Source organism: Glycine soja, chromosome 13 (genome assembly GCF_004193775.1).
Source record: "Glycine soja cultivar W05 chromosome 13, ASM419377v2, whole genome shotgun sequence".
Lineage (NCBI taxonomy): Eukaryota > Viridiplantae > Streptophyta > Magnoliopsida > Fabales > Fabaceae > Glycine > Glycine soja.
In genome coordinates this window covers 23,984,746-24,012,197 of record NC_041014.1, presented here as the reverse complement: position 1 = coordinate 24,012,197, position 27,452 = coordinate 23,984,746, and the positions used below count along the sequence as shown (strand labels likewise).

Genomic DNA, 27,452 nt, shown 5'->3' with positions numbered 1-27,452 from the left:
GTTTTATACTAACAAAAGAAAATAATAAGAATAATAATTTTATAAAATTAACCTTATATAATCATTAATTTATTTATATATTTTATTGTTCATCATTAATATTATAAAGATAATTAATATTACATTAAAAACTAAAATGATAATTATTTTGGGATAAATTTTTTTATCTTACACGATAATTTTAAACTAATTTTTAAATTAATTTTTTAAATAAAAAACATATATTAATCGAATTAATTTTATAGAAATAATTCGATTAATCATATTAGTTTTATAAAATAATAATTTTTTTTCTTGAACTAGTTAAAGAAAAAACCAAATTAATTTAGGTTTGATTACGTTCAATCCAAACTGATTTTTTTACATACCCCTGATAACCTCCATATAAGTAGTTTTTGAAATAAGTTTATGCACCCATAAAACGGATGATGCTTGTAAGTTGTAATTAATGTTAAAAAAACATTATAAGTAGTCGTTGATGCACCTAGAAAACAAAATGTAAATCAGGTTTTCAACCAAATCAATTAAAATTATCTTTTTCAGTCGTAAAAAGTGTCAATGATACTCTCTGTAACATTTATTTTTTAACATTCTTTCTATAATTAGCTAAAATTTATTAGAATTCACCAAATTTGATGGATCTTATATGTACTTTTTTTGGTAGAAAAAAGTTAATGTAAATTATGTCTAAAGGACTCGTTAAGAACAAAACAAATCTTAAGGTTCAAAAGCAAGAGGTAATTACAATTACATGTACCTTTAAAACTATAATTCTAATGACTGAAAAAAATATAATGATTATGATTTTCAAATAAACAAGTTTACCACACACGTTTTAGATAGTTTGTTAGGCCAAATAAATTTTTAAAACTCACAAAATCAACCAAATCTATTTTGTTTGATAAAAAATTCAGTTTGACTTATTTTATAAAATAAAAAAAAAGAAGCGAAACATAAGGTTGACTCAAGGTCATATAGAGAGAGAACCACTTGTGTGATTATAAGGGGACAATTAATAATAGCAATAAATAAATATTAAAAACAATAAATATTATTTCCTGCATTTTTAAAAATTGTCTCAAAACAAGTATTACATTTAAATTTTTTTAATGTAATATTAATTTTTTTATTAATATCTCAAATAAGTGATATTTTAGTTTTATGATATAATATTAATATCAATTTTTGTAAAACTATTATTCTTTTTTTTAATATGTATAAAATGAGATAGAATAACACTTATTATTTTGAGACAGAAAACCGTGTCACTAATGGTCACTGTTTTACTATTCCTAACTTTTGAACTAATAAATAATAATTTAAAATAGAATATAATAAAACTTGCTATTTTATTTTCTTAATTTATCTTAACCATCTAGTAAGCCATTGATTTGAAGGCTGTTGAAGTAGTTGGGATGACTCATGAGGAGATAACAAAAGGTCAAAGTCTATAAGGTACTACTAAGACTTAAGACGTACTAATATTTTACTAGTAAAAAAAAATATAGAGCGAATTAGGTAAACTAAATTCTGAGCATAGCGCGAGCGAAGGCGTGATAAGAGATAAAAACCAAAAAAGAATGGGACCAACATTCATGCATTCCAAACGACAAGGGGACAAAGGTGGGACCAGACATCACACGGCTCGGGAAAAGTAAAATAAAAGAGCGTGTGGTAGTGAATGGCGACAGCCCACCACACATGACCGTGACCAAGTCACTGTTTACTTACAAAATCAACCCTTTACTTCTTCTCAAGCTTTCACGTCCCATTCTTGTTTTTATAAACTACCCTTTCGGTTCAGTGGATATGTGGGGGGAGGTGTGTTTCATTGATTTCCAATTTAGTATTAATTTTAATATGATAGAGAAGAATTTTAAATATTTATGATCCAAAATTAATTGAATTAAACTAAGTATGTGTTTGATTTCAGATTTCATATTTTATATTATTAAAATATTTGGCTACAAACCAAATATACATGTAATTATAAACCATTTTATATGTATTTCTTATGTTTCCACACTCTTAATTTGACCAATCTTGTTCGTTTTGTTATCACACGTAAATGTTTGAGTGCGACCTTACCTTGCAGCGTTCACACTCGACAGTGAATACTTGATGCCCAAATTCATCCTGCTGTTTCTTTCTTTGATAACAACTTTTGGTTAGTGCTTGCTGCTTTCAACTTTTGCTTTTAGCTCCAAACAGTTTACTCCTTTAGACCAACCTGACTCAAGTCTCAGTTTTAACCATTCAGCCAGTCCAGGTTACTTTTAATTTGAGCCCAGGTGTAACCCCACGCAACTGTCTTCGGATTAAATTAATATATAGTATTTTATAGACCAAAATAAAGAAAAAGCTATACTTCGAAAGTTCTAAACGTGATAAAAATTGAATGACCTAAATGTGATGGAAAAAACTGAATGAAAACTATTTATATATTGCATTTTTCATTTCAAATTGATGTGATTCACATTTCAGTTGTGATATGTGATTTTTAAAAGTTAGGTTATGTTTGATATTTTTAATAAGTTTTTAGTTTTTTATGAGATAAAAAGTTTGTTTAACTGTTTAATAAATGAGTTTTTTTTAGTAATTTTTAATAATTTTTAAATGTTAGTTGAAATAGGTTTTTAAAAATATTAACTTCTCACTTTTTATATTTTTTTATTTATTTTTATCTTTAATATATTTATTTAAATAGTTTTATCGAACATATATAATTTAATAAATTAGTTTTTAGCTTGTGACTTTCCGTTAATTTTTTTTAACTTTTAACTAGTTTTTCAGCTGGTTTAACTTTAGACTATGTTTAGTAAAAAACGACATAAAAAATAATAAAATCATGATTTATTTAAAAAGAATAATCAAACAATTCGATAAATAATTAAGGTTAAAAAAGGAAAAATATTAAAAAGTTAAAATTTAAAAGCTATCATTTTAAAAAAATGCTACTTCAAGTAACGTTTAAAAAATGCAAGTTACAGTAAAGTTATTAAAAATATTTGTTTATCGAATAATCAAACAAATTTTTTAATCAATAAAAAGTTAAAAATTAATTGAAATCTCTTACCAAACATAATCTTAATAGTTATAAATTTTACATTACAAATGTGATTCCTTTTTTCTAGTGAGTTTCCAATCAAAAGTAAATAAGTTACAAGTTTGGTTTCATCTTTGTAAAATAAGATAATTATACTCCTATACTTAAATTGGGTAATTTATTTTTGTAAGGAATAATTTTAATTTTTTTAACATATATTACATTGTTTGATGAGTTAAACGCAAGTAAAAAAGGTGTGCATGTCATTTATTCCTTTTTTTAAAAAAAATATTACCCTTATGCTGAAATATAAGACTTTTTAAAATAATTTATACTCTTTAAGTAAATTGATTAATTTAGTTAGTAGTATTAAGTTTGTTAGTAATTTGTATTTTTTTTCTAATTATCCTTAAAATTATTAAAACTTGTTATCTCTCTTTTACTTATTTACTTTAATTAATGTGTGTTGGTATTCTTCTCCAATACTTATAAGAAAGAGTGTATTTATCTTTTTAATTCATAACATTTATTATAAAATAATTTGTTGGTAAAAAATAATTCATGCAAAAGACAACTTGAAAAGAGTATGATCAAAATGAATACATGTTTTTTTGAAAAAAAATCTTATGGTAGGACAATAATAATTTGAAAGGAAAATTTTAAAATACAAATTGCAACACAGTAGGAAATGCAAATGAATGAAAAATAAGATGTATATGCAATACATAACATGCAATGTGAATGAGTCACGCAACTCAATCATTTTACTCTATTAGGATTGGTTGGGGTGAATAGTGTTAATGTGAAGAGTGAAATGGTGCAAAAAAAAAAAATGAAGTGTAAGATATGTTCCATCATGAGATTATAGTGTGACTCCAAGAACACAACATAATGATTTCAAAATATGCTATTTTTCTTTTATAGGCTTCATCATCCAACTAATTACATTTTTTCCCTTTCTTTAAACAAAATATTGATGTTATTTCTTCTTTTATAAATATCTTTTCCTTTTATAATGTATTATAGTTATTTTAAAGGTCATAAATATTTATATTTGTGACCAAATGACTTTATTATCTTTCTTTTGTATTTATTTGGTTATAACTTGATTTGAAAAATTAAATGTTATTTATAATTAATATTTGATTATGAGATAAACTTATACTACATAAAAGAATAGATAAATTTAATTTTGAGACATGCTAATAACTATTCATATATCTTTGTTTTTATGTTTTTATTTTATTTATCGTCCTTATAATTGTTATCTTCCATCTAAGTTCAGCTTTGTGTGCATGAGTCCATTGAATTTATGAAACTAAACATTATTATATAAAATTTGGAAAAACAAACTAAAATATTAATTTCTACCATAAGTTTTCTTCAAAATATATTTTAATAGAGTCTTCCTTAACAAATGAAGTAAACTGTTTATTGCATAACCTGGATATTATAGTTGGCTCCTCCCATAACTCATTGGATCTCCTCCATTACATGTGAAAGGCACCACTTCCAACAATGGAGAATAAGGAGAGAAGAATGGTGATGGAGAGTCTAGTTTAAGTCCGAATTGAAGCATTCTATCCATTCCATGGTGTATATATCAGCCGTCAACCTTTAATCATTCTAAATGGATGAAGGCAAGACTTGAATTCCTAGTGGTAAAAAGACTTGAATTAATAATTGTCGTTATTGTCCATAAAAGTAATGACATGTTGAGTCCTATGGTGTCCATATCACACTCATGTAAATCATTTCATTTTTAATAAATGTTAGCATGTAAATACTTATACTTGTTTCGAACTCATATCTATTGAGTGACTACTTATTTTACCCACTGTAGTTTTTTTAATTATCCATAGGGGAGGAAGGTGAGCTTTTGGTTGGTTGGGCCAAAACTCCCTATCTAACATGTTAGATTCATGCCAATTCTGAGCAAATACCATGAAATGTGGAGAAAACGTGCCAATGACATGCACAAGAAGGGGTGGTTCAATGGGAGGAGATACTGTGAGATTGGTATATGATTGAATGCATCTAACGTTCACTCTTGCTTTCAAAGGAACTTTGCCTTTCTTGGATGCCTCACAATCGTCCCTGACTAGATATTTTCCTTCCTTCACCTGATTAAACAAAACTTTAGTTTGGCCTTCTATCTTTATTCTTGCATCTTTCTTTTTCTGAGCTAAAGATAATCCTGTTGTTCAAGTCATTTATGCTTCCAATTAATCCATCAGTTCCTGAAAACATGTATCATTATTTTTGTTGTAAGCCATGAAATTTATTAATTTGCATATTAAGATTATAAGGTGTGTCCTAACATAATATACCAAACATTCTAAACATCTATTGCAATTGACAAGACTAATGAAGGAAACTCACTTATATGTGCGGCTTAAAATTAGAGTTTGGAATAGATTTGGTATTGAGAAAATATGGAACCCTTCGAAAGTTGAAATTTGTTGTGGTTTATATAGCGCAGCCTCTATGCACAACAAAAAGCCGTTGCTGTTAAATGAGCAAAGAAGAAGTAAAAAAACTGAAAAGTGGCAATGACATTTCTTTACTTGAACACCGAGTAGGTCAGATTGTTCAGGATTCAGATCACATGAGTGGTACTAATAAGAACTATGACATTTTAAAGTGGATTCTGGTGGTTCCATTAGCCATTAGGTAATTAAGGAGGGGCATGCCATGGTATTGATAGCTAATTGCTATTTGAAAGTGATAATTTATGCTACTTTGACCTTTAAAAGTATTTATATATAGAAAGAAAGTATTAAAAATTGTTAACAAGTTTATTTTGGCATACATAATTATTAATTGGTTTTTCAATTGAAATATTTTGAATTATTTAATATTTATCAACAAATAATGATATGTAGCATTTTATTTTATTCCGATGGAGATTAATAATATATTTCTAATGCACATTTTATTATTGGTTAAAATTTATTATGAACTATAATATCACGAGAAATAATCATTAAATAATATCCGAAATCTATAATTTTTATAATTTTCAATCAATTTTAACCATTAGGAGAGAGAGAGATGAATTGTTAGTATTTCTCTTTTATTTTATACTATTAATAATGTTAGTGAAAAAAAATAAGACTATCACACAATTTTCTAATTAAAAAAAATACTATTTTAAAATTTTTTGTATGTTGAAAATTTTTAATTCTATTTTTTATATTTTTAATAAGAAATTAAAATAAAAAATTATGCAATAGTTTAATAATAATAGTATAATTAAAAAATAAAATAAAATATACTAGATGAAAAGTTTAAATTTTATGATCCAAATATATATATACTACCTTTATCTCTTATATAAGATCCTAAATTCCTTTTAATTATTACTAATAATAAAAAAATCAATTTATTTTTTATTGTGAATATATTTTCTTATTTTGTAATGTTTTTTATACACAATTTTCTTCTTAATTACAATAGAATAATACACAATAACTCTAAAAATTTAAACTTATTTCATAGTAATATATAAAAACACACCCTTCTTTCAATAAATATTACTAAAAATAAATTTAAATAGTGCAGCGATATAATTTTTAAAAGAAACACCAAGAAATATAAATTACAATTTGGCATGAAATCACACGGTAATAGTAGTAGTATCCACGTCACTATAGGGTGTAAGAAGGGTATAAGGAGAAGCGAAGAGTAGTGACTAGTGAGTGCTATAGAATTAGGGTGAGAAGAACAGAACAAAATCGCGAAGAACCCTAATTGATTTATTGATTCATTTTCATTCCCATGGCGTCCCGAAGAGGTGGAGTCTCACTCCCAGACAGACCTAGCAACAACTCAAGCTCCGTCCTCGCGAAGATCTCGCGCTCCTCCATCGTCACCCGCGGCAAGGAAGCCGCCGGCGACGCCGCATTCGTCGCCAAGAAGCTCCTCCGCAGCACCGGCAAGGCCGCGTGGATCGCCGGCACCACCTTCCTCGTCCTCGTTGTTCCTCTCATCGTCGAGATGGACCGCGAGCAGCAGCTCAACGACCTCGAGCTCCAGCAGGCCAGCCTCCTCGGCACCCCCGCCCCCAAATAAAATTTGAGGTTTTCTCTCTGATCTGATTATCCCTGTTTGGACACTCTGCTATATGAACTTCTGCTTCTAGGGTTTCCGGTTGCAATAATTTTTTTTACCGTTTCTAGATTTTGATTATAAAAACCTTACTGTGAGGAGGAGTTTTGTGTATTCTTACGATTAATATATGTCATTAGTTGTTAAAACGCGGGTTGTTGAGTGTAATTTACCTGCTACTTGGTAGAATGATTCTATTTCAGCATGCGTTATGTTGGTGCTGCGTTATTCTATTTTGTGATGAACATGAGAATGGGATTCGTATACTATCTAGAATGATATTGAGCTACAATTAAGATCGTATTCCACATGTTTAGAGTAGTTTCGTACTGAAGATCGAACTTATTTAGGTATTGTTTGTAGTTTATGATTTGGTTGTGCTTAGCCTTTGCATTTTGTGACGGTAAACTTACATGATCATCTGAAAACAGAGGGAAAACTCTGTAAATACTGAACACTAATTTGTTTAATTTGGACCCACTCCATATATGTACTGTAAATGTTATCATCTTTGTAGGCTTAGCTTCCTGTTGACTTACTCCAAACCCAGCATGTAGAAACACCCTAGTTTTGGATCTAGCTCTGGCAACCTTGGCTTACTGAGATGACATGGTGGCTTACTGGGATAAGGTGGTTCTATTTTTAGGTTTTATGTTATTCTCACGTATTCCAAATTCAAGTTTCATTTCGTTTTAGATCCAGAATCTCTCATGATTTCCTGTTGAAGTTCAAACCGTTTTCTCTGATTCAATAAGGCAGGCTCACTAGGATAAGGTGGTTCTATCACTTCATTTCTCTCTGCAGGCTCACTAGTTGATAGTGACTAGCACTATAGAGCCAGCAGCAGCTGGTGGTTTCTGATTCTTGTACTCTGCATGTAATCATGTTTGGTTCACATAGGTTTTGGAATATGAGAAAATGGTGGCGGGGAAGTAGTTTCAGGGTTGGCTGATTGTTCCAATTGGGGAAAACACTACACAACCATTCTAGGAAAAACAATGGTGCCTGTAGAATGGAAAATAACCTACAGAGGAGCATTTGACAGAAATGGCATAATGAAAATCATTAAGGTGCTCATATGTCAAGCAATCTGCTTCTCGGTTAGCTTCCCATTATACATGGGTCAGCTTTACGTTCCACATCTTCTCTAATGATAATGGAATAGTAATAATCGAAATTTTAGTTTTTCAATTCACGAGGTTGCATTTCAATAATCCATTTCATTGGTCTATTTACACACATCAGCGGCTAATACAGAAATGAGCACAAGTGAACCAACCGTTAATGTTTGAAACTTTTTCCAGTGTTGAGATATTATATTCTCTAACGTATTTCTTTGTTTATTTGTTGAGATATTATATTCTCCAACGTATTTTTTTCAAACATTATCAGCTATTTTGTTTTCCCAAGCGTTCAAATTACGGCAGCGTGAGTTTCGATGCATCTAACTACATAAGTAACCCTTGGCTTCCTTCTCAAAACATTTGCGGTAGGTAATGCACCAATAAAACAAACTTGCATATTATTTGTTAGAATTTCATGAAAATTATGAAACTGTGCGGATTTTGTTTTATATTTTAATGAGTTTTACTAAAATAAACATTTGTGAATAATGAGTTTCATGATTTAACAGTTTTTTCTAAATAATAAATATGTTAGAAAAAAATGTATTGTTAGTAATTTCACGGTGGCAAGTTTTTTTTTTTTGAATCAAATACATCACGATAACTTGTAACTCAATCAATTGAACTAAATTTCTTAATGAATATCCCAATTTATTTATTTAATGACTCTTTTACTTTTTGTAGTTTTCAATAAATTTCAACTAATAATAAAATGTGTGAGAAAATATGTTAATATTGCTCAAATTGACATCTACTCCAATTCTCAATACTTATTAATTACTTTTTTCTTCAACGTTGGCTTATGAGATATAAATAAACAATTAGGAGACCCAATCCTGTAAACACTCCCACAGTAATAGCTACAGTCTTCGATCTTCGTCCTGTCCTGTTGCACCAGTGATCCTGATTCAATCAAACACAAAATACAAGCTTTATTAGACTCTGACTTAACATGCACGCAACCACAACCGAAATGTGCAAATCATAAACAAAAGAAATCCTCATCCAGTATCCACCTACTATGAATCCCTTCTTCAACCCCACTTCTAAATCCCCAAATGAAATTAGTCCCAATATCCAAAAAAAATAAGAACTTGTATCAATTCACAAACACACATACACATTATACATCTGATCTCATAATTATTGCACTTTTTCACATATAAAGAAAAAACATGTATAATTCTTTGTTAAAAACTTAAAATCCCTGTTAGTTCATTGTGATTTTGCCACAAATGCAAGATTAAAAACTGGAGTGAATCTTTTAATAATTCCATAGTGTGAATAGGAAAACACATCAAAATAAAGTGAAAGATGACATGGGAGACACTCCCTCAGAGCAAAACCTATAGCTAACAAGGCACTTGTGCAGATAAATTTCAGTAGAAATAGAGTCATCACACACAACCTTGGCCTAATCCTCAACACTTTTCACACAATTTCCATAGTCATCATTGGCCAAATCACCCTCAAAGTGTCCTAACACATATAGAGATTGATAGCTTCCATTGTAAAACAAGTTTTCACCTTTTTTCACATCCTTTTTTATGCAATCCTACCCCCCAAGGACATTGGATAGAAGACTCCAAGAAGATTGGGCCAGAGATGCAAGAGAAGACCCTTGAGTTCTCATGAGTCTTAGGGTAGATTTCAGGCACATGGACTAAGTATGAGCTCACTTATCTTTGTACATATTAGATTAAAGTTTTATTATTTTTGAGTCTTATATTTAGGGCTCTATAATGTAGGTAGGGTACCCTAGAAATGTATGATTTTTCAGTCCTTGTATTTTAGGGCGCCTAGACTAGTTTTTATATTAGGGGTAATTTTGTAATTTCACATGCATTAAGTGAATATTTGATGTGTGTGTTGAAAAATAAATTTAATTGAATTGGGAGAACCCAATCCAATTAAATTTTAGAGGGGAGGTGAGCATTTGCTTGCTACATCTCATAGTCACACATGTCCTTTATGCTTTACATGTCTCATAACGCCTAAGCACACTTATCCTAAATTAGTGGGCTGAACCATAGCTAAAATTCACTAATCATAATTAGTGAAATTTTGACTCCAAAATTTAACTCCACAAATTCAAGTGAAATATTAATAAAAATTCAAATTTTACTCCAATTTTGTGTGACACTTAGGCTATAAATAGAAGTCATGTGTGTATATTTTTTCAACTTTGATCATTTGAGAATTACACTTCAAAGTTGAGACTTATTTTGAGGAACAAAATTTCGTGCTCTTTCTCTCCCTCTCTCTCCACTTATCTTCTCCTACCTTCAAGCTCTTATCCATGAGCTCCTATAGTAGTGAGCTTCTTCTTGACTCATCTTCTCCTTGAAGTGGCATCTCCAATCATTTTTCTTCCTTCTTCATTCCGCTTTCATTAAACTTTAACAAGAAAATGACTTCATTGATGAAGACGATCTAAGGCCTACAAGCTCCACATGGAGTTAGATCACTTTTCCACCATACCAAACGCATAGTCCCTTCTCTTCTAAAACCCATCGTCATAACTCTCCTTATTGGCTCCACAAGCCATGCAAATCAGTTGAGTCTCAGGCGCACCTGCTTGAACTCAAGAATTTCATACCTAAGGTAGCACCCTATAAGCTGAACCCTGGCAGTTGCAATTGCAGCTACCACCTTGCCACACAAGTTTTCAAGCATGTCAAGAATCTTGCTCACAGTTGCGGCAAGTGGAGTTTGAGAGGTCCCCTTTGCATTGTTAGAGTTTATCACATTCTGGCCATCCCCTAAGGTTGTGGTGAAGAACGGCTTTTGTTCAGACTGTAACCAAAGAGAAACTAAAACGGTTTGGAGGTTCTGTGAGTATATCCCAGAAGGGTCGAATTTGAACAAGCCTTGTAAACCAAGTCTGTTATCTGCAAGTGACATTGGATGAAGAAGGAACAATAATACAGTGAAGGCAAAAAAGAAAGGAATGATAAAAAGTTGGGGGAGACATGATGAGGACTGAGGGAGAGGAGTTTGAATTCTTGTATTGATGATACAAGAAAAACATAAACCAAGCGGTTTGGTTGAGTCAAACAAATAAAGTACACGAAAACTGAGGGGCAACTCTATAATTATGAACATAATTATTTGCTTAATTGGACCATGCCTGCACATGGTATCGTAGTAACATTAATTGTGCAGGGACTGAAATACAATAACCGTTTTAGGAAAAACAATGCCATGGACAGAATGGTATAGCGATGATCATTATGGTTATGGTGTCTACATTTGGCAAGCAATCTGCTTCTTGGTTAGCTTGACGTTCCACATGTTCTCTAGAGATATATAATGGAATAACATTTTTCCCCAAAAAAAAGATATATAATGGAATAGCAATAACCGAAAAATGAGTTTTTTTAATGATTTATTTTTATTACAAATAAAAATTGCTAGAAATAATGTATTGTCAGTGTAAGACCAGTATCAAGGATTGAGGTAAATGTGGATCAAATTAATTGCCAAATAATGTCGTAGAATCAAGGATTGAGATACTGCTATAATCTGGAAGAAATTGCCAGTTTATCTCCCAGAATTAAGGAATGAGTTGCTGCTGTAATATGTCACATAATCTGGTTTATTATTCTCATTTATTGTATATTTGAATTTCAAAATTAGATGAGATGTAATCTGCTGTATTGGGTTAGCGCCTCTGCAACCAAATGTTTATATATATTATTGTACAGCTTCTACTCGGAAATAACAAAAATCTGATACGATACAGTTCTTACTTTGTTTCATGGTGGCATGTTCGGCTGTCTGTTGAGCGTGTACAGAGCGTTTTGTTATGTACGAGTATATGTATAAGGCTTTAAGCCCAACTATATATATATACTTAAGAAGGGACATCTGAATCAACAAAGAGAAAATGTGTCTGCTGTGTTTGGATGAGACATGCTACTATGCTAGACTCATGTTTTACTATTTTTAGCAGGAAGAGTTTCTATGGTTTCCCCCAATAATTTTAGGAATTTTGATATTGTTATTTTTTTAACCAATCAAATTATATATCATCTTCTCATTAATTATTTTTTTATTTTTTTAAATTAGTCCTTGATTATTATTTTTTAAAATTGCAAATTCTTTTAAATTAAAAAAATATAATTAAAGATAATTTTAGACGTTTGAATCCTATAACCCTCAACTTATTGGGAGCACCATAGAAACTCGGTTTTTCAGAACGGATTTAAAAAATAAAATACATACACGTAGAAATGATTCTTTGTAGCTTTTGTTGAACATACCCACATTTTACTTTCTCCTTTCATGCCCACAAATCAGATTCACTCATCTCAACAGCAGCGTATCAATAATGAAATACCAACAATAAATTATGATAATGATCTCTTAATGTTAAAATCCTACCTACACAACTTACAGAGTCTCCAAGTACATTCACCTAAGATGTTATATATATTTTTGGTGTACCCCCAAGATGTTATATATAAAGTATATACAGTCCAATTCTCAATACTTATCACTTTTTTTCTTCAACACTGACTTGAGAAATAACAAACAAACAATCAAGAAACCCAAAGCTGCAAAAGCTCCCACTGCAAGAGCCACAGTCCTCTGCGTGTCCAGTGACCCTGATCCAATCGAACACAAAATACAAGCTTTAATAAACTCTTAATTAACAACAATATGCATACAACCACAACCGCAATGTGCAAATCTTAAACAAAAGGCTCCGTCATCCATCTACCAAGACCAAATGAATCGCTTCCTAAATACCCAAATGAAATTAGGCTCAATTTTCATCACATAATTACATTGCACTTTTTTTCACCAGATAAAGAAAAAAAAAAACATGTATAGCACTTTGTTAAAAATCCCTGTGAAGGAAATTACATCAAAACAAGGGAAAGAACATACTACCCGGAGAAGATGAAATATTGGTCCCTCCCTTGGAATAGAAGCTGTAGCTAACAAAGCACTTGTGCAGATAAACTTGTGAAGAAATAGAGTCACCACACTCGGCTTTGGCCTGATCCTCGGCACTTTTGACACAATCCCCGCAATCATCTTTGGCCAAATCACCCTCACACTGACCCAACACATAGAAAGACTGATAGCTCCCACTATAAAACAAGTTCCCACTATTCTTTACACCACTTTCCACCATACCAAACACAGAGTCCCTCCTCTCCTCAAATCCATCATTATAACTCTCTTCCTTGGCCCCACAAACCTTGTAAAGCAATTGAGTCTCAGGAACTTGCTTGAACCCAACAATTTCATACCTTAGGTAGCACCCTATAAGCTGAACCCTTGCAGCCACCACCTTGCCACACAAGTTTTCGAGCATGTCAGGAATCTTGCTCACGCAGTTGTAGCAATCAGTGTTCGAGAGGTCCCCTCTGCATTGGTAGAGACCCATGATCACATTCTGGCCTTCTCCATAAGTTGTGGTGAAAAAGGCCTTTTTTTCAGATTGCGACACCAGAGAATCCAAGAGGGTTTTGAGGTTCTGTGAATATATCCCAGATGGATCGTGCAGTTTCTTATCTGCACAACCCTTGTAAACCAAGTATATGTTATCTGCATCTGTCATTGGAAGAAGAAGGAACCAGAAAACAGTAAAGAGAAAAAGAAAAGGATGTGAATGAGAGTAAAGGTTTCTGATCATGCCCATTTGAGGGGTTGGAGTAAGAAAGTGAAGTTCTTTTCTTTTGTTTTTTTGGTGTGTTTCTCACTCACAACAAGGAAGGTTGTTTTGGCTTACTTGGTTTTTTGGGCTTCTGTTTTTGATTAATGAGCCTCAACAATGTTTAATGCTTCTTAAAAAATAAGTTTAATGAGCCTCAATAATGAGTTTGGTTTATTAAGTTTAATTAAAGATGATTTTACAGTGGCTATGTTAATTGGAAAATAGTTTGACATTTTTGTCCATCTTGAAGTGATGAATCAATGGTTAAATAATTGGTGCTTAATTAAAAAAACGGAATGGGTGTGGCCTATCTAAAAGCAAATGCCAAATGATCTGCTTTATTCTGTTTCAAGCTATTAAGTGTGATTGCATGGAAATTTTGACTGGAGCGTATCAAGGTAACTGTTGAATGCATTGACTGAACGTATCATAGCAACTATTTTGTAGTCACACGAAGACCGTGTTCCAGCATGGGAGCGGTTTTGAACGCATATGCATGGATGGACATATTGCCAATTTTAGAATAATTTATTTGGCTTAGTTGTATTTTTGTCAATGGTAATTATGAGTTTTTTAGTTTATCATATTCTAATTGTGTTAATTGGATTTTTCATGTTTTAATTAGTTTAGTTTCTTGTACCTAAGATACTAAATTCATATTTTATAGTTTATAAAAGTAATTTTTATATTATTTAAATTTTATTATATAGGTTAAATTTTAATAAATATATGTTAGTAGATATGTCTTTATATACAAACTTATGATGAATTTTTTTTTTTTAAATTATAATATATAAGATAAGTTAATGTTGATTTAAATTGTTTTATTGGACAATCAATTGAAATTGTGCACTTATATATTATGTAAGAGTAAACTATACCATGTGAACTGATTTAAAGTTTACCTCTTGCAAATTAAAAAAAAAAACACCAAAAAATGATTCTTTATTAATTATATTCACCTAAATTTTACTTTTAACAATAATTATTATATTTTAAAATATATCTATAATCAAATAATTTTCACATTTTTATTTTGATCAACTGAAAATATATCATATAAATTTACACAGTTTTTAAACCTATTATATAAAAAATTTAAAAAATAAAATGAGTATAAAATCTAAATATTCCAATTTACATGGTTGCTATATACTATAATAATTGGTTTAAGATTCAATTGGAAATAAAACAAATGTTAAACATGCATTAATTAAGTTATTTTAAGGAAATAAACATAGTATGTCATGTGTCATCACCCTTTTCTATATATATATATATATATATATATATATATATATATTATATATATTATAGTTTAATGTCTTATACGAGTATTAAATTTACTTTATAATTTCTAGGAATCATTTTATATATTATTAATTATTTAATTTAAATATTAATAAATGTGTTAACAGATATGTCAATGAATATTTAAATATATTTTTATATACACATGTTATAGAAAAAATATTATTATTGGGGATTGTCTTAGGTAAGAGTCCTTTCACTTTAGTAATGTCTTGTGTATTTTCTATCAACTTTCTTTTAAGAAAAGTTTACTTAGTTTATTTTTTAAAATAATGATCTGAAAGATAAAAGAAATAAATAATAGTTTTCTTAAAAATTGATTTAAAACATTGTTTTTGTTTAAGCAGAAATTTATATAAAAAAAATACAAATAGTTTACATGTAATGTATAAATTTTTCTATTTAATTTCATAAAAAATACGATTTGCCAGTTTTTTATTTTTATTAAATGAGAGGGAAAAAATGTGATTGAGATGTGAAATCTTACCAAATGTGGTTATTAAGATTTTTTAACAAATATTAGTCATTAATAAAACTAGTAAATACTTCATATCAATATTATGACAACAAAAAATATCATAATTGTATATTTTAATTCCTCATTTTAATAAAATAATATCATATATATATATATATATAAATTAAAATTTGAATGACTAAATTTACAAATGTGATATTTTGAGAATCTATCTGGCATAGTTAGAATTTAAAAAGACTAAAATGGCACCATTAGAATTCTTAAAGAACTAAATGTGTAATTAACTCTATCCATTTTTATTTTTGTAATTGTTACTATTGTATTTGACATTTCATTATTTTTTCAATTAAGTTAATTTTTATAAATTGTGAAATATTCCTCGGAAAATAAATTGTAATAATTATAATTAAGCATATATTTATATTTCTCTTAATTTAATATAATTTTACCATTAAATCATCAATGATATATTAACATATCGAATGAATCATATCAAAATGAGAATGATCCATAGACTATATAAATATGAGACTATATAGTTGAGGATGACTTAAATGAATTAATTGATATTACATATATTAACAAGATGTATCTACTTTTTCGTAGTTTATCACTTAAGAACTCTATTGTTATGTGTGTTTGACTTTAAGTAGTTATGAGATAGTGATCTTCTAGAAAGTTTCTTAGAAAACATGTGAGTTGGGATAAAATATGTTGAAAAGTTTCATGTTGATTTGTGTGGATAATCAATGATCTTGAGAGCAATCGAGTAGTGTTAAAATTGGTTGTTGAGGTCCCAAAAAAAGCTACCTACGAAGGGTTCTGACCAACAAGGATATTGAGTAGAATGTCATCGTGTGATGTGTCGTAGTGTAAGAGCCGTTAAGAAATCGATAATCAAGGCATTACATATTAGTTCTTGAAAACTTAAATTATTTCATATAACCATGGTTATCAAACTCTTGAGTTAATTTACTAACTCTTACGAATTTACGAATCTACTTATCCACTACAAGGTGACTCATATACAAACTCTCTTCAATAGACTTTGGTAAACTTAATAGACTTTCAAGTTTATTCGCTAGTCAACAAGTTAAAAAAAAAATTAGACCAGAACGTTTGAGATGCTTTCTATGCATTTAGGATTTAACATAATTCCATTTGATATGTTATTCCTGAATCAAATAACCCTCACCTTTAATAACATTAACCCATCAGTGAAAAAGTTCTGCCACTATTATCACATTCGTAAATTATTATCTAATAGTGATATATTATAGCGTTCAACTCAAATCAACATTTTTTAAAAGCTTCAAATGTCTAGTTTTTGTGTTGGGTGCCTATGAATCTGTGAAATCCCATTTGACACCTTTACAACGATAAATCAAATATATATTATGTGCGGTTATTTTAGTTATTTCATAATTTTTTTATTAGCTCAAAACTTATTTAATTGTTTGATAAATAAGAATTTTTAGTAGTTTTTAATATTTTTTTAAATATTATTTTAAGTAGCATTTTAAAAATATTAACTTTTAACTTTTTATATTTTATTCTCTTTTAAATACTTATTAAATTTCATTATTATACTTTTAAATAATTTTTTATTACTCTTGGTATTTAACTTCTAGTATTTATTAAATTGTTTAATTTAACGATTACACTAATTATTTTATTATTTTTGCATTATACATCAAGATATTAATAATAATATATGAAAATTTTATTTTATATTATTTTTGTTATTATATTTTAAAGTATTTTATATTACACTATTTATTTTTACTACTATACTACTTATAATATTAAATTTATTATTTTAGCGGTATACTTCGTGAAATTGACAAACATAAATGTTAAATTTATTTTATTTGAGTTTTTAATAATTTTATATTGGATATTATATTTTAACTATCATACTAATTAACGTAACAAAATTATAATGTATACTTAAATGTATGTTTTTTATTTTACTTTATTTTAAATTTGATTATAAATATTTTAAGATATAGTATAAGATTAACAATATAATACACAATATAAAAAAATGTAATAAATGAAACTTAAAATTTAATTAAAATAATTTATTTATAAATAAAAAATTACAATAGTTTAAAATTAATTAAGAAACTAAGTTTATAAACCCTCAAGGTATATTTTTGTCCATAAAATAAAATTAAAATTTATACAAAAATATCATATAAATATGACCATTTTTATTACTTTATATTTTCTAACTACTCCAACATACAATTTTATCAAACACTTATAATAGTTTAATAAGTTAGCTTAACATCTTTTAGCTATTAGTTAGCTTTTTAGTTTTAATCTAGGGGTTAAATTATATATGAATTTGTAATTTTTCTCTCTTAATTTTTTCTTTTTGAGCAAATAATTCTTAAATTAACATCATTTAAGTTTTTTGTGTATAGAATATTAAAAGTGGAGAACTTATTATGCTTAGTGAGTAAAATAAAGCCCACAAAAGTGAGCTAATTAAGGAAAATAAGCTAATCGAGTAAAACAGGACTAATTAAGGAAAAAAGACTAATTGAGGAAATGAGTAAATCAGGTAATTAAGAAAAAGAGAGCTAACTAAGGAAATAAGACTAATTGAGGAAAACAGTGTTAATTAAGGAGAAGAATAATTAAGGAAAGCATAATGATTAAGAAAAAACATGGCTAATTAAGGAAAGTAAAGGCGGACTTAGTGCAAAAAGCCCGCTAATATGCACAAGAGAAAAAAAGGAAAAGACATACAGAAATTCCAACGGAATACAATTTGTTATAGAAGGTAAGAAGGAGAAACAAATATTAGGAGTCATTCTTTCCTTTCATTCTCTTTCTATTTTTCGCGTCTACCAGATATTTCCCTCTTGCAATAGTGGAGGCTAAACCCCTTTTGTTGGAAACTCAGAACCAACTACTCTTGATGTAATTTCTCTTCTTATCTATTTATGAATATTACATTTGTATTATCTTTTTGTGCTTAACATTATTGTTTGTGGCTTGATCACCCATTTGCATGGTAAGTTTTAGGGGTAATGTTGGAAAAAGTTAATTTCTAATAGAACCAGGAAAGAGTATCTAATAAAGTCATCACCAAGGATAGATTGATATTTGTTTAGTTTGTTATGTCTCTATATTCTTAATGTAATTTATCATTTTAGCTCTACAAAGGGAGTTAAGAGAGAAAATAGATAAATTAGGCTCTTTCGGGCGGGGAACCAAAGTTATGGTATACTAGTAAATGCAAATATAAATTAAAATAATTATAAATAGAGAAAAATCCTTAATATTACATCAAATAATAGCTTTGCTGGGCTAAGTTTCCTTCTACAATAATATTATATTTTCTTATCTTTTTCTATCCTTAATTAATTCATATTTAACTATTTTTCTAGTTTGATTTAATTTTCAACAATTTATTTTATTATTCTCTATTACCTTTTCTAAATCTTTTTCTCAATTCAATATTCATCTACTTACGTATAAACAAAGCCCTCTGTGAATACGATGTTCAGATTTCTATTTTAACTTTACTACTTAGGACGAATTGATGCACTTATCTAACATAACCTAAGTAGCAACATTAACTATAGTGACATAATAGTAAGTGATATTGGTAATCGAATGACTTGTCATATCACCACGAGTAATTTTGTTTGATAAATCATGTTTTTAATTATATGTCCATATTAACTAATGATGTCAAATTAGTTGATGAAAGATTTAAAACAAATTATTAAAAGAATAAATGTGATTGTCCTATTAGATTTATTGATGATATAACAAGTCATTAGTGAAATTATTTTATCATTAAAAATCAAATTGACATTAAGACATAAAATTTAAGAACTATTTTGTTATTAAATTGTACAACAAATGTAATGGTTATACTTTTTACACATTCATGAATTAAATTGTCATTGGTCTACACATTCAAGTACTAAAATAATCATTTACTCCTAAAAATAAAATGAAATAATTTACAAAATGAGATTAACAATATTTTTATGAATGACTTAAAGCAAAAATTAATAAAAAATAAGTACAAAAACATAATTATCCTTAATCTTTTATATACTCCAAAAAAACAAGGGTAATTTTTTTTATGAAGTATATTTTTATTTCTATCATCTTTTTTTTTTCTGGTAAACGTAAAAAACTCACAAAAAATCTAATAATATTATTTCTTTGTAATTTCACTTTTATTTTCTTCAAACCGAATAACCAAAAAAACTGTCATTTTTTTCTTTTCATTTCTCTTTTCTCCCATTTTTTTTTCATTTCCATCCAAATTTGTTTAAAAGGAATATAAGCTGGGTTAGATGGATAAAAGAGAAGAAAAAACAAATGAATTTGATTCCTCACACTAACAAAATTAACCATAAAAATATTGAAGTTTGCATAAAGATTATTGCTAAACAAATTGCTCAATAATTATTAAAGCGAGAGTTAACTCAGTGACTGTGACTGAGCCCTATTCCTGTCCCTCCCTCCATTTCCTCACAAGAATAAAAAAAATGGTCGTCACCATTAAGAAATGCAGGTCCAATAACTTTTCATCTTCCGTTCTCTATTTTGTTTTGTTTTTCCCTCTTTTGCTTCGTCTTCATCACTTTCTTCTGTTTCCCTCACTTCTCTCCAGTGTTGCTCTCGCTTCAGTGACGACGTCGTTTCACTAGAAGAAGAACTCTCGCGAGCCACTCACTGCACTCTCTTCTCTCTCTCAGGTGCTCTTCCTTTCATTTTTTTCCCTTGCTCCTCGATCTTTCCGCTTTTCTCGATTTTTTACAGTGAAAAATGTTTTTTGTTTTGGTCGATTCCAGGTTTTGATTGTTGGAGTTAGTATTCAAGTTTCGACTGGTAAGATCATTGTCTGTTGTGTGCAGATTTCCCATTGCATGTTCTTTTTGAGGTTTCAGTTAGGGTTTATGGTGTGAACTCATGGTTAAACTACAGAGACAGTGAGAAAGTGCCTTTTCAAAATTTAGCTCAAAAAATTTCAGTGCGTTTCTGTGTTCTTTCACTCACTTCATTCGACTTATTGCACTAAAGTTTGTGAGCGTTGTCCCTTTTCCTCCGCAAACATTGCGTGAGGAGCACGAAGCACCTGCATTGTCCTTCCACGCTCTAAATGTTACAAATGATGTGAACAATGGTTGCCCTAATTATTAAATTGCAGTCATATGCAAATGTATGTAGTTTTATTTTTTTTCCTCTTTGAATTTCAAGTCTAGGATTGAAAGATTATGATGATAGGGATGTTGAAAAGTTCACTTGTCTCATTAATTCCTTTGGGTATTTTATTGTAAACAAAGAAACCTAGAAATAGAAAAGGGTCATATTCCACTACTTAAAGCAGGTTTTCTTATTAGAAAGAATATTGATGGTATGAGATAATGTATTTATATGTCAAGATACAGAATTTTCTTATCATTAATTTCTTAGTTGTTGTCTGGGTTTTGGTTTATGTACCTAATTTTTCTGATTATTGAAAAACTGGATAGCTGATATTTTAGTGTTCTCCAAGCTTCTTCTTCTAAGCTTTATATTCTATTTCTCCTCTCAGAAATCTTTGAAATTTAAGGGTGTTTTACGTTTGGGAACCTGTGGTGAAAGTAACTGTTGGCTGATTATAAATGGCGCCGACGCCGAGTCAAAAAGAAAGAGCACTTGCGGCCTGTCGTGCTATGTCAAGTCTTGGAATTGATGATTCGAAAGTGAAGTCGGTGTTAAAGAAACTCCTCAAAGTGTATGATAAAAATTGGGAACTTATTGAGGCAGAGAACTATAGAGTTTTAGCAGATGCTATATTTGAGGATGATGATAATATGGTGTGTTTCCCACTTATTTGCTCTCTCTCTCTCTCTGATACAAATACACATGTGCGTGCACGTTCCGTTTCTTCTGCATGCTTACTTCCATGGTTGGATTTTATCTAACAGGTGCCCGAATTGAAAAAGAAAAGCCAGACAGCTGATGTGCATAACACTGGTCATTCTATGTCGTCTTCTTTTCAAAACAACCAGGAAGCAGAGACAGGGTGTGAAGAGGCTCAGATGCATGTTGAAACACCCCAACCTTTGAAAAGGTTGCGTTTACAAGGCCAGGAGAGTCAGCCTTTGCATCCTCCCACTAACGGTTCCCCCAGCCCTCCATCAAAAAAACTTAAATTAGACGATAATGCATCTGGGAAGAAGCCTCAAAACAAACCAGTGTCTTCTGATGGGAATCCAGGGATTGCAACTCGTCCACTTCCACCACGAGATGGCATTGTTGATAAGGGGAAACAACCTGCATCACTCCCTCTTAATCACAGAGGAAGAAGACTTCCATCTGAAAGAGTGCCCCAATCTATACCGTCTAGAGAACCAACAGTTGAACCTGGGAGGTTTCTATTGCCAAACAACCAAATGCCCCGTACTCAGACACTGGTCATACCCAAGGATGAGCCTATTGATGAATTGACTGATTACGAGATGCCCATTGCAGTGATTCCCCCTGGTATTTGATGGACTATTCCCTTATTGATTTTTTCCTTTTGTTTTTAGTGGCATGGCATATTATTTGCAACTAGCATGTTTGGATTATAGTTTGCAACCCATTGCTTTACCCATCATACAAGCAATTTTTCCTACCTTCATTCAAACCCATTGGGGTGTGCACAACCTAACCATGAATTTGCCAAACATGTTAGTTGTGGTTGAAACTCTCCAAACCTTGAGGTTTGGGGTGTCCAAACTGCAACCAAACATGGTCCAGTATTTGCTTAGTAGCATTGTGTATTAGAGGGAAATTGTTTTCGTATGAAAGTACAGGAAAATCCTTATTGTTACCATCCACCACAAGAATATAGAACACAACGTACAAATTTGGTATGGAGTTTGCATTATTGCATCACATTAGTTTTCAACTGATAGAAGTCGGGCACTGACCACTTTTTATGCTCTAATTGGCATATACAATATCCAAGTAATTACTGATTTATGTGTTTATAGAAACTGTCATAACTCAAAAGATGGTTTATGATCTCTGTTGTTCTTTTTTTTTTTTTATGTAAATATAGCCAGGGTTCTGGTTTCAGACTCCGTCTAAATGCACAAATAACATGTTACTTTTGTCTCAATTATTCTTTTAACTATTGTGTTACCATTTTTTTAGCTATTATGTTGCCAATTAACATTTATTCCCGTAAAGAGGTTGTTTAATGATTTTTCTTCCTCTCAGAATCAAGTGTAAGGAACTCGTCAATTAAGAATGGTGTAGCTGGAAAACATAGTGGTCATGTTACTGTGACATCATCACAAAACAGAGATGGAGTTGGAGATGAAGATGTTATTCCCACCTCAAAGAAAGAAGCGACTTGTAATGTAGAGATAGCCTCATCAACTCTTGGAGAGGTAAAACTTTCTTTGAGCTACGGCTCAGCTCTTCAGGGATCAGATTTTCATATGCCTAGTCGAGATCAACTTATAAAAGTGATGGAGGATAAATGTCTGCGATCATATAAAATCACTGACCCAAATTTCTCTGTCAAGAATCTGTTGAGAGATATATGTGATTGCATGTTGGAATTCAGAAATGACTCAAATGATGACTCACAAGAAGGTTCTGTGATAAGTTCCAGTGTTGATGTGTCAAAGGAACCACGGGCACCTGGCACACTGAGTGTGGTAGGAAATAAAGATTTGGACACGTCTTCTCACTTTTCAAACGGATCCATCAATGTTAAGTCTTCTGATGACTTGGTTTCTCCCGGAAGTATCCTTCCTCTAGCCCACCCGAATGGTCTGAGTGATGCTGTACCGGTTTCCAAGATGGACAGAACGAATGATTTTTTGCAAAGTAATGTCAAAAAGGATCTGGAAGATCCTATGTCTCCAAATTCACATAGTTTAGTGGTTGTTCCACAGCATCAGCTTACAGCTGATGATATAAGGTCTTTTCATGATGCTAATGACCTTACAAAAGGAGAAGAAAATGTTGAAATTCCATGGGTGAACGAAACTACTAATGATTTTGCACCATCGTTTAACTACATACCCCAAAACCTTGTGTTCCAAGAGGCTTATGTTAACATTTCTCTATCACGTATTGGCAGTGAGGACTGTTGTTCAACTTGTATGGGCAATTGTGTCTTGTCTTCATCCTGTGCTTGTGCAAATAAAACTGGGGGTGAATTTGCATACAATGCTCAAGGCCTACTGAAGGAAGAATTCTTGGAAGAGTGTATTGCCATCAGTCGCAATCCTCAGCAACATTTATTCTATTGCAAAAATTGCCCTCTTGAAAGATCTAAAAGTGATGGTTGTTTAGAACCGTGTAAGGGACACTTAAAGAGGAAGTTTATTAAAGAATGTTGGAGCAAATGTGGCTGTGGGAAGCAGTGTGGCAATCGGGTTATCCAGCGAGGAATAACTTGCCATTTGCAGGTGGGTGTTTAAGTAATCCTTTTCACTTTAAACAAATAGATTTTCTTAAATGTTTATTAACAATTTATATATCTTAATTGGGTGTTATTAAAATGTTTTCTCTGATAAATTTCTGGAGCTCAGGTATTTTTTACTTCAGAAGGAAAAGGATGGGGTCTTCGCACCTTAGAGGACCTGCCAAAAGGTGCATTTGTGTGCGAGTTTGTTGGAGAAATTTTATCCATGAAAGAGTTGCATGAGAGGAACTTGAAATGCACTGAAAATGGGAAATATACATGCCCAGTTTTACTGGATGCTAATTGGGATTCAGGATATGTGAAGGACGAAGAAGCTCTATGCTTAGATGCAGCTTCCTTTGGCAACACTGCCAGGTTTATCAATCACAGGTATTGAATTTCTCACCTATTGTTATAAATTTGGCTCTAAGGTTCAGGAATAGGCAAGTGGACCAGAAATTTATTGAGTGAATTATGAGCCTCAAAATGTTGAAACCCTACAGCTCTAACTTTGGTTGCCATGTTTTAAACTAATAACTTTGTCTTTATAATTTATTCGTGAATAAATGTAAGTTTTGTCTCACTACAGTTCTATCGACATGTGTTACTTAATTTTAGTTGTGCTGTTTATTGATATTGAGAAATGAAGACAAATATGCATTTAAATGGTTGTTTGATTCATAATTTATATGGACAAAGATATTTACATTCACTTTTGAAATTGGATGCTTCATAAAATAAAGAGACAACCAAATCAACATAAGAAGACAAAATTGATGTGGGTTGGGTGGTTTTCAACTAGACAGCCTATGAAGCAAATAAGATCTTTATCCGGAAAATGCCATCAAATTTGGTATTATTTATGATTTATATGAACAAGATTGAAATGGTTGGTTGTGTATAAAGATGGTTTGATACATGTTGAAGTTTATTTAAAGAGTGGCTAGGCAGACATTTGGCACATTATTTGGAAATTTAGATGATTTATAATAATATTATTTCATGTTTCCAGATGTTCTGATGCAAACTTGATTGAAATCCCAGTCGAAGTTGAGGATCCTGGTCATTATTACTATCATGTGAGAATTTATTAAATCTTTGAAGTTCCATCTGCAGTTTTTAGTAGCTTTTGTTGGCATGGTGGACTCTTAGCATATTTTGCTTAATGATGCTTTTAATGTGTTAACATGTGCAGTTTGCCTTTTTCACTTCCAGAAAAATATCAGCACAGGAAGAGCTAACATGGGTGAGTAAGTTTGGTACAGTAATATTATGTTTTGTGAATGGTTATGTAAATATCTTAAATTCTGTGATGTTTATTGATTGCTCTTTTTCTTCTAGTAGGGAGCAAATTAGCAACGACTATCAAGGTTGAGTGAATTTGATTTATTCATGGTAGAAATTATTTTGTAGTCTTTTATGGCTCTTGAATTAATAAATGCTATGTACATTGGGTATTTGGCAGACCATTGAGTATGGTTTTTTTAATGAATCATTGAGTATGGTTATACACTTATACTTGTGTCTTCTTATTTTCTGTATTTCAAAATCATTTAATTAATCTTGGAATCAATTTTTCTCTAGAAAAGCTAATGTGTTTCTGCAGGACTATGGCATTGACTTTGATGACCACGATCATCCTGTCCAGCTGTTCCAGTGCAGATGTGGCAGTAAATTCTGCAGGAACATGAAGAGATATAGCAGTAAGTTCAATCTGCAGCTGTTGGGTCATGTGCAAATTTCTTTCACTTTTCATCATTAAGAATGTGGTCTTTCTTTGGTCACTGTCAATTCCTATGCTTTGTTCACTACTTTGTTGCAATATTTGTTTTGTATTGTTTATTTCATGTTTCAGCACCACAAGCCCACAATGATAGTCATGAAATATAGAGCTCCACTTCAGTATTGGTCTGGGGTTTTGTTGATAGATGCTATCATATTTCATCACATCTGTATCTGGCTGTTGTCATTTAACATGGAACCCTGTTAATAATTTTCAAACGGAATTATTATAAAAAAGATAATATGGAAATCATGATTTTTAATTGGAGATTTGAAGCTGTTCCCTGCTTTCATAGCATATTATGCTTTATGCAGCCTTTTCTAGTCATTGGATTGCCAGGTTGATTGTTGGAAAGGCTCTGGTCATTCACCAAAATGAAAATTTGAATTTAATATTGCTGCTTTGTTGCACAAATCATGAAGCAACTTGTTGAATTTCCTTTGTGTTCATTTCCCTTATTTTCTGCCTGGTCTTATTTGGCCACTTAACCCAATTCCGAGCATGGAAGAGGTACAGGTACACGTATTGAATCCCTTCTGAGCAATACAAAGATACGAATGTTTAGAATAAATTTGAACTACAAACCAATTTCCTTGTCGAGCATTACACAAAACCTGGGGTATAAGTAAACCATGCTAATGTGAATGATGATGAATCCTCTGGATGCAAGTTAGTGGTAGAAAATTATCTAGTGTGGTTTTTAATGACTACATGACTACATCTCTTTATCGATATATTTTTTTTTTGGGGGGGAGGGGGTGCTTGATATGTATAAGCTTTCATTGTTATTGTAAGTTATTATTTCAGTAATAAAATTTTGCCCTTTCTTGATGCAGGATCTCTTAGATATGCGTCAATTGCAGGATGATAGCCTTTCTCCGAGAAACCAATTTTGTTGTCTCACCGTGCGGCTGGATGAGATGTAATGAGGTCCAGTCTATTACGAGTGGCGCTTTTTGTCTAGTTTAGTGGTTGGGAGACTCGTTATTTTGTACAGATCTGCGAAAACTATTTATAGGCAGACTGACCTAGAAAGGAAAGAGTGATCGTTTATTCTGGGATTTATTTTGATATACTTTAGGTTCAAACTTAGATAAGACCAAAATGGATGTTTGCGAAAGAAAAAGAAACGGTTAGGCGGTAGTGAAGGTGAATATTTTAGTTTCTAACTGCAGCGTTTGTGGGGCTTTTAATATCAACGTACTATGTGTTGGATTTCATGATATGAAATACTGTAGTTATTTACAAGTATATGCATTTGTTTGAAGTTATTATTGTTTGATACTGTATTTTTTTCAACACTTTTTTACCTGTCTGCATCAAATTATATAATTTTTATCTTCCTCATTTCTTCTCGGTATAATATGCTATACACAGCATTTTTCATTGTATCGGTGAGCATAATATTACAAGTGTATGGGAGAGATGAGTTGGTAAAGTAGGAGCGTTAGCAACGCATTCCATTTATGACATTATATGATAAGATAAACCGTGT

General features: G+C 30.8%; 3 protein-coding genes and 1 pseudogene across 8 annotated transcripts; 2 read left to right on the top strand and 2 right to left on the bottom strand.

Moving 5' to 3' along the window:
- The first annotated feature begins 6,732 nt into the window (after positions 1–6,732).
- LOC114381060 (mitochondrial import receptor subunit TOM9-2-like) lies at positions 6,733–7,477 on the top strand. The gene has a single exon (XM_028340236.1). The coding sequence runs from the start codon at positions 6,827–6,829 to the stop codon at positions 7,118–7,120; it is 294 nt and encodes a 97-aa protein (XP_028196037.1). The 5' UTR covers positions 6,733–6,826; the 3' UTR covers positions 7,121–7,477.
- Positions 7,478–10,744: 3,267 nt separating this feature from the next.
- Positions 10,745–12,551, bottom strand: LOC114381728 (annotated as a pseudogene).
- A 68-nt stretch (positions 12,552–12,619) lies between these two features.
- On the bottom strand, positions 12,620–14,042 carry LOC114382020 (plasmodesmata-located protein 1-like). Of its 2 annotated transcripts, none has more exons than XM_028341252.1 (2): positions 13,177–14,042; positions 12,620–12,890 (listed from the first exon to the last, which is right to left on the bottom strand). In XM_028341252.1, exons 1-2 carry the CDS (start codon positions 13,934–13,936, stop codon positions 12,769–12,771), a joined length of 882 nt encoding a protein of 293 aa, XP_028197053.1. In that variant the 5' UTR covers positions 13,937–14,042; the 3' UTR covers positions 12,620–12,768. The 2 variants fall into 2 exon arrangements, with proteins under 2 accessions (XP_028197053.1, XP_028197054.1); XM_028341253.1 differs by having other exon boundaries at positions 13,180–14,042.
- Positions 14,043–20,168: 6,126 nt separating this feature from the next.
- LOC114382414 (probable inactive histone-lysine N-methyltransferase SUVR2) lies at positions 20,169–27,239 on the top strand. Of its 5 annotated transcripts, none has more exons than XM_028341808.1 (11): positions 20,169–20,292; positions 20,392–20,476; positions 20,573–20,609; positions 21,316–21,580; positions 21,692–22,250; positions 22,974–24,178; positions 24,302–24,564; positions 25,187–25,253; positions 25,370–25,420; positions 25,781–25,877; positions 26,794–27,239. In XM_028341808.1, the coding sequence occupies exons 4-11, from the start codon at positions 21,386–21,388 to the stop codon at positions 26,823–26,825; spliced, it is 2,469 nt and encodes an 822-aa protein (XP_028197609.1). In that variant the 5' UTR covers positions 20,169–20,292; positions 20,392–20,476; positions 20,573–20,609; positions 21,316–21,385; the 3' UTR covers positions 26,826–27,239. The 5 variants fall into 5 exon arrangements, with proteins under 5 accessions (XP_028197609.1, XP_028197612.1, XP_028197613.1 ...); XM_028341811.1 differs by lacking the exon at positions 26,794–27,239 and adding an exon at positions 25,519–25,544; XM_028341812.1 differs by lacking the exon at positions 26,794–27,239 and adding an exon at positions 25,516–25,544 and having other exon boundaries at positions 25,781–25,807.
- The last annotated feature ends 213 nt before the right edge of the window (positions 27,240–27,452 follow it).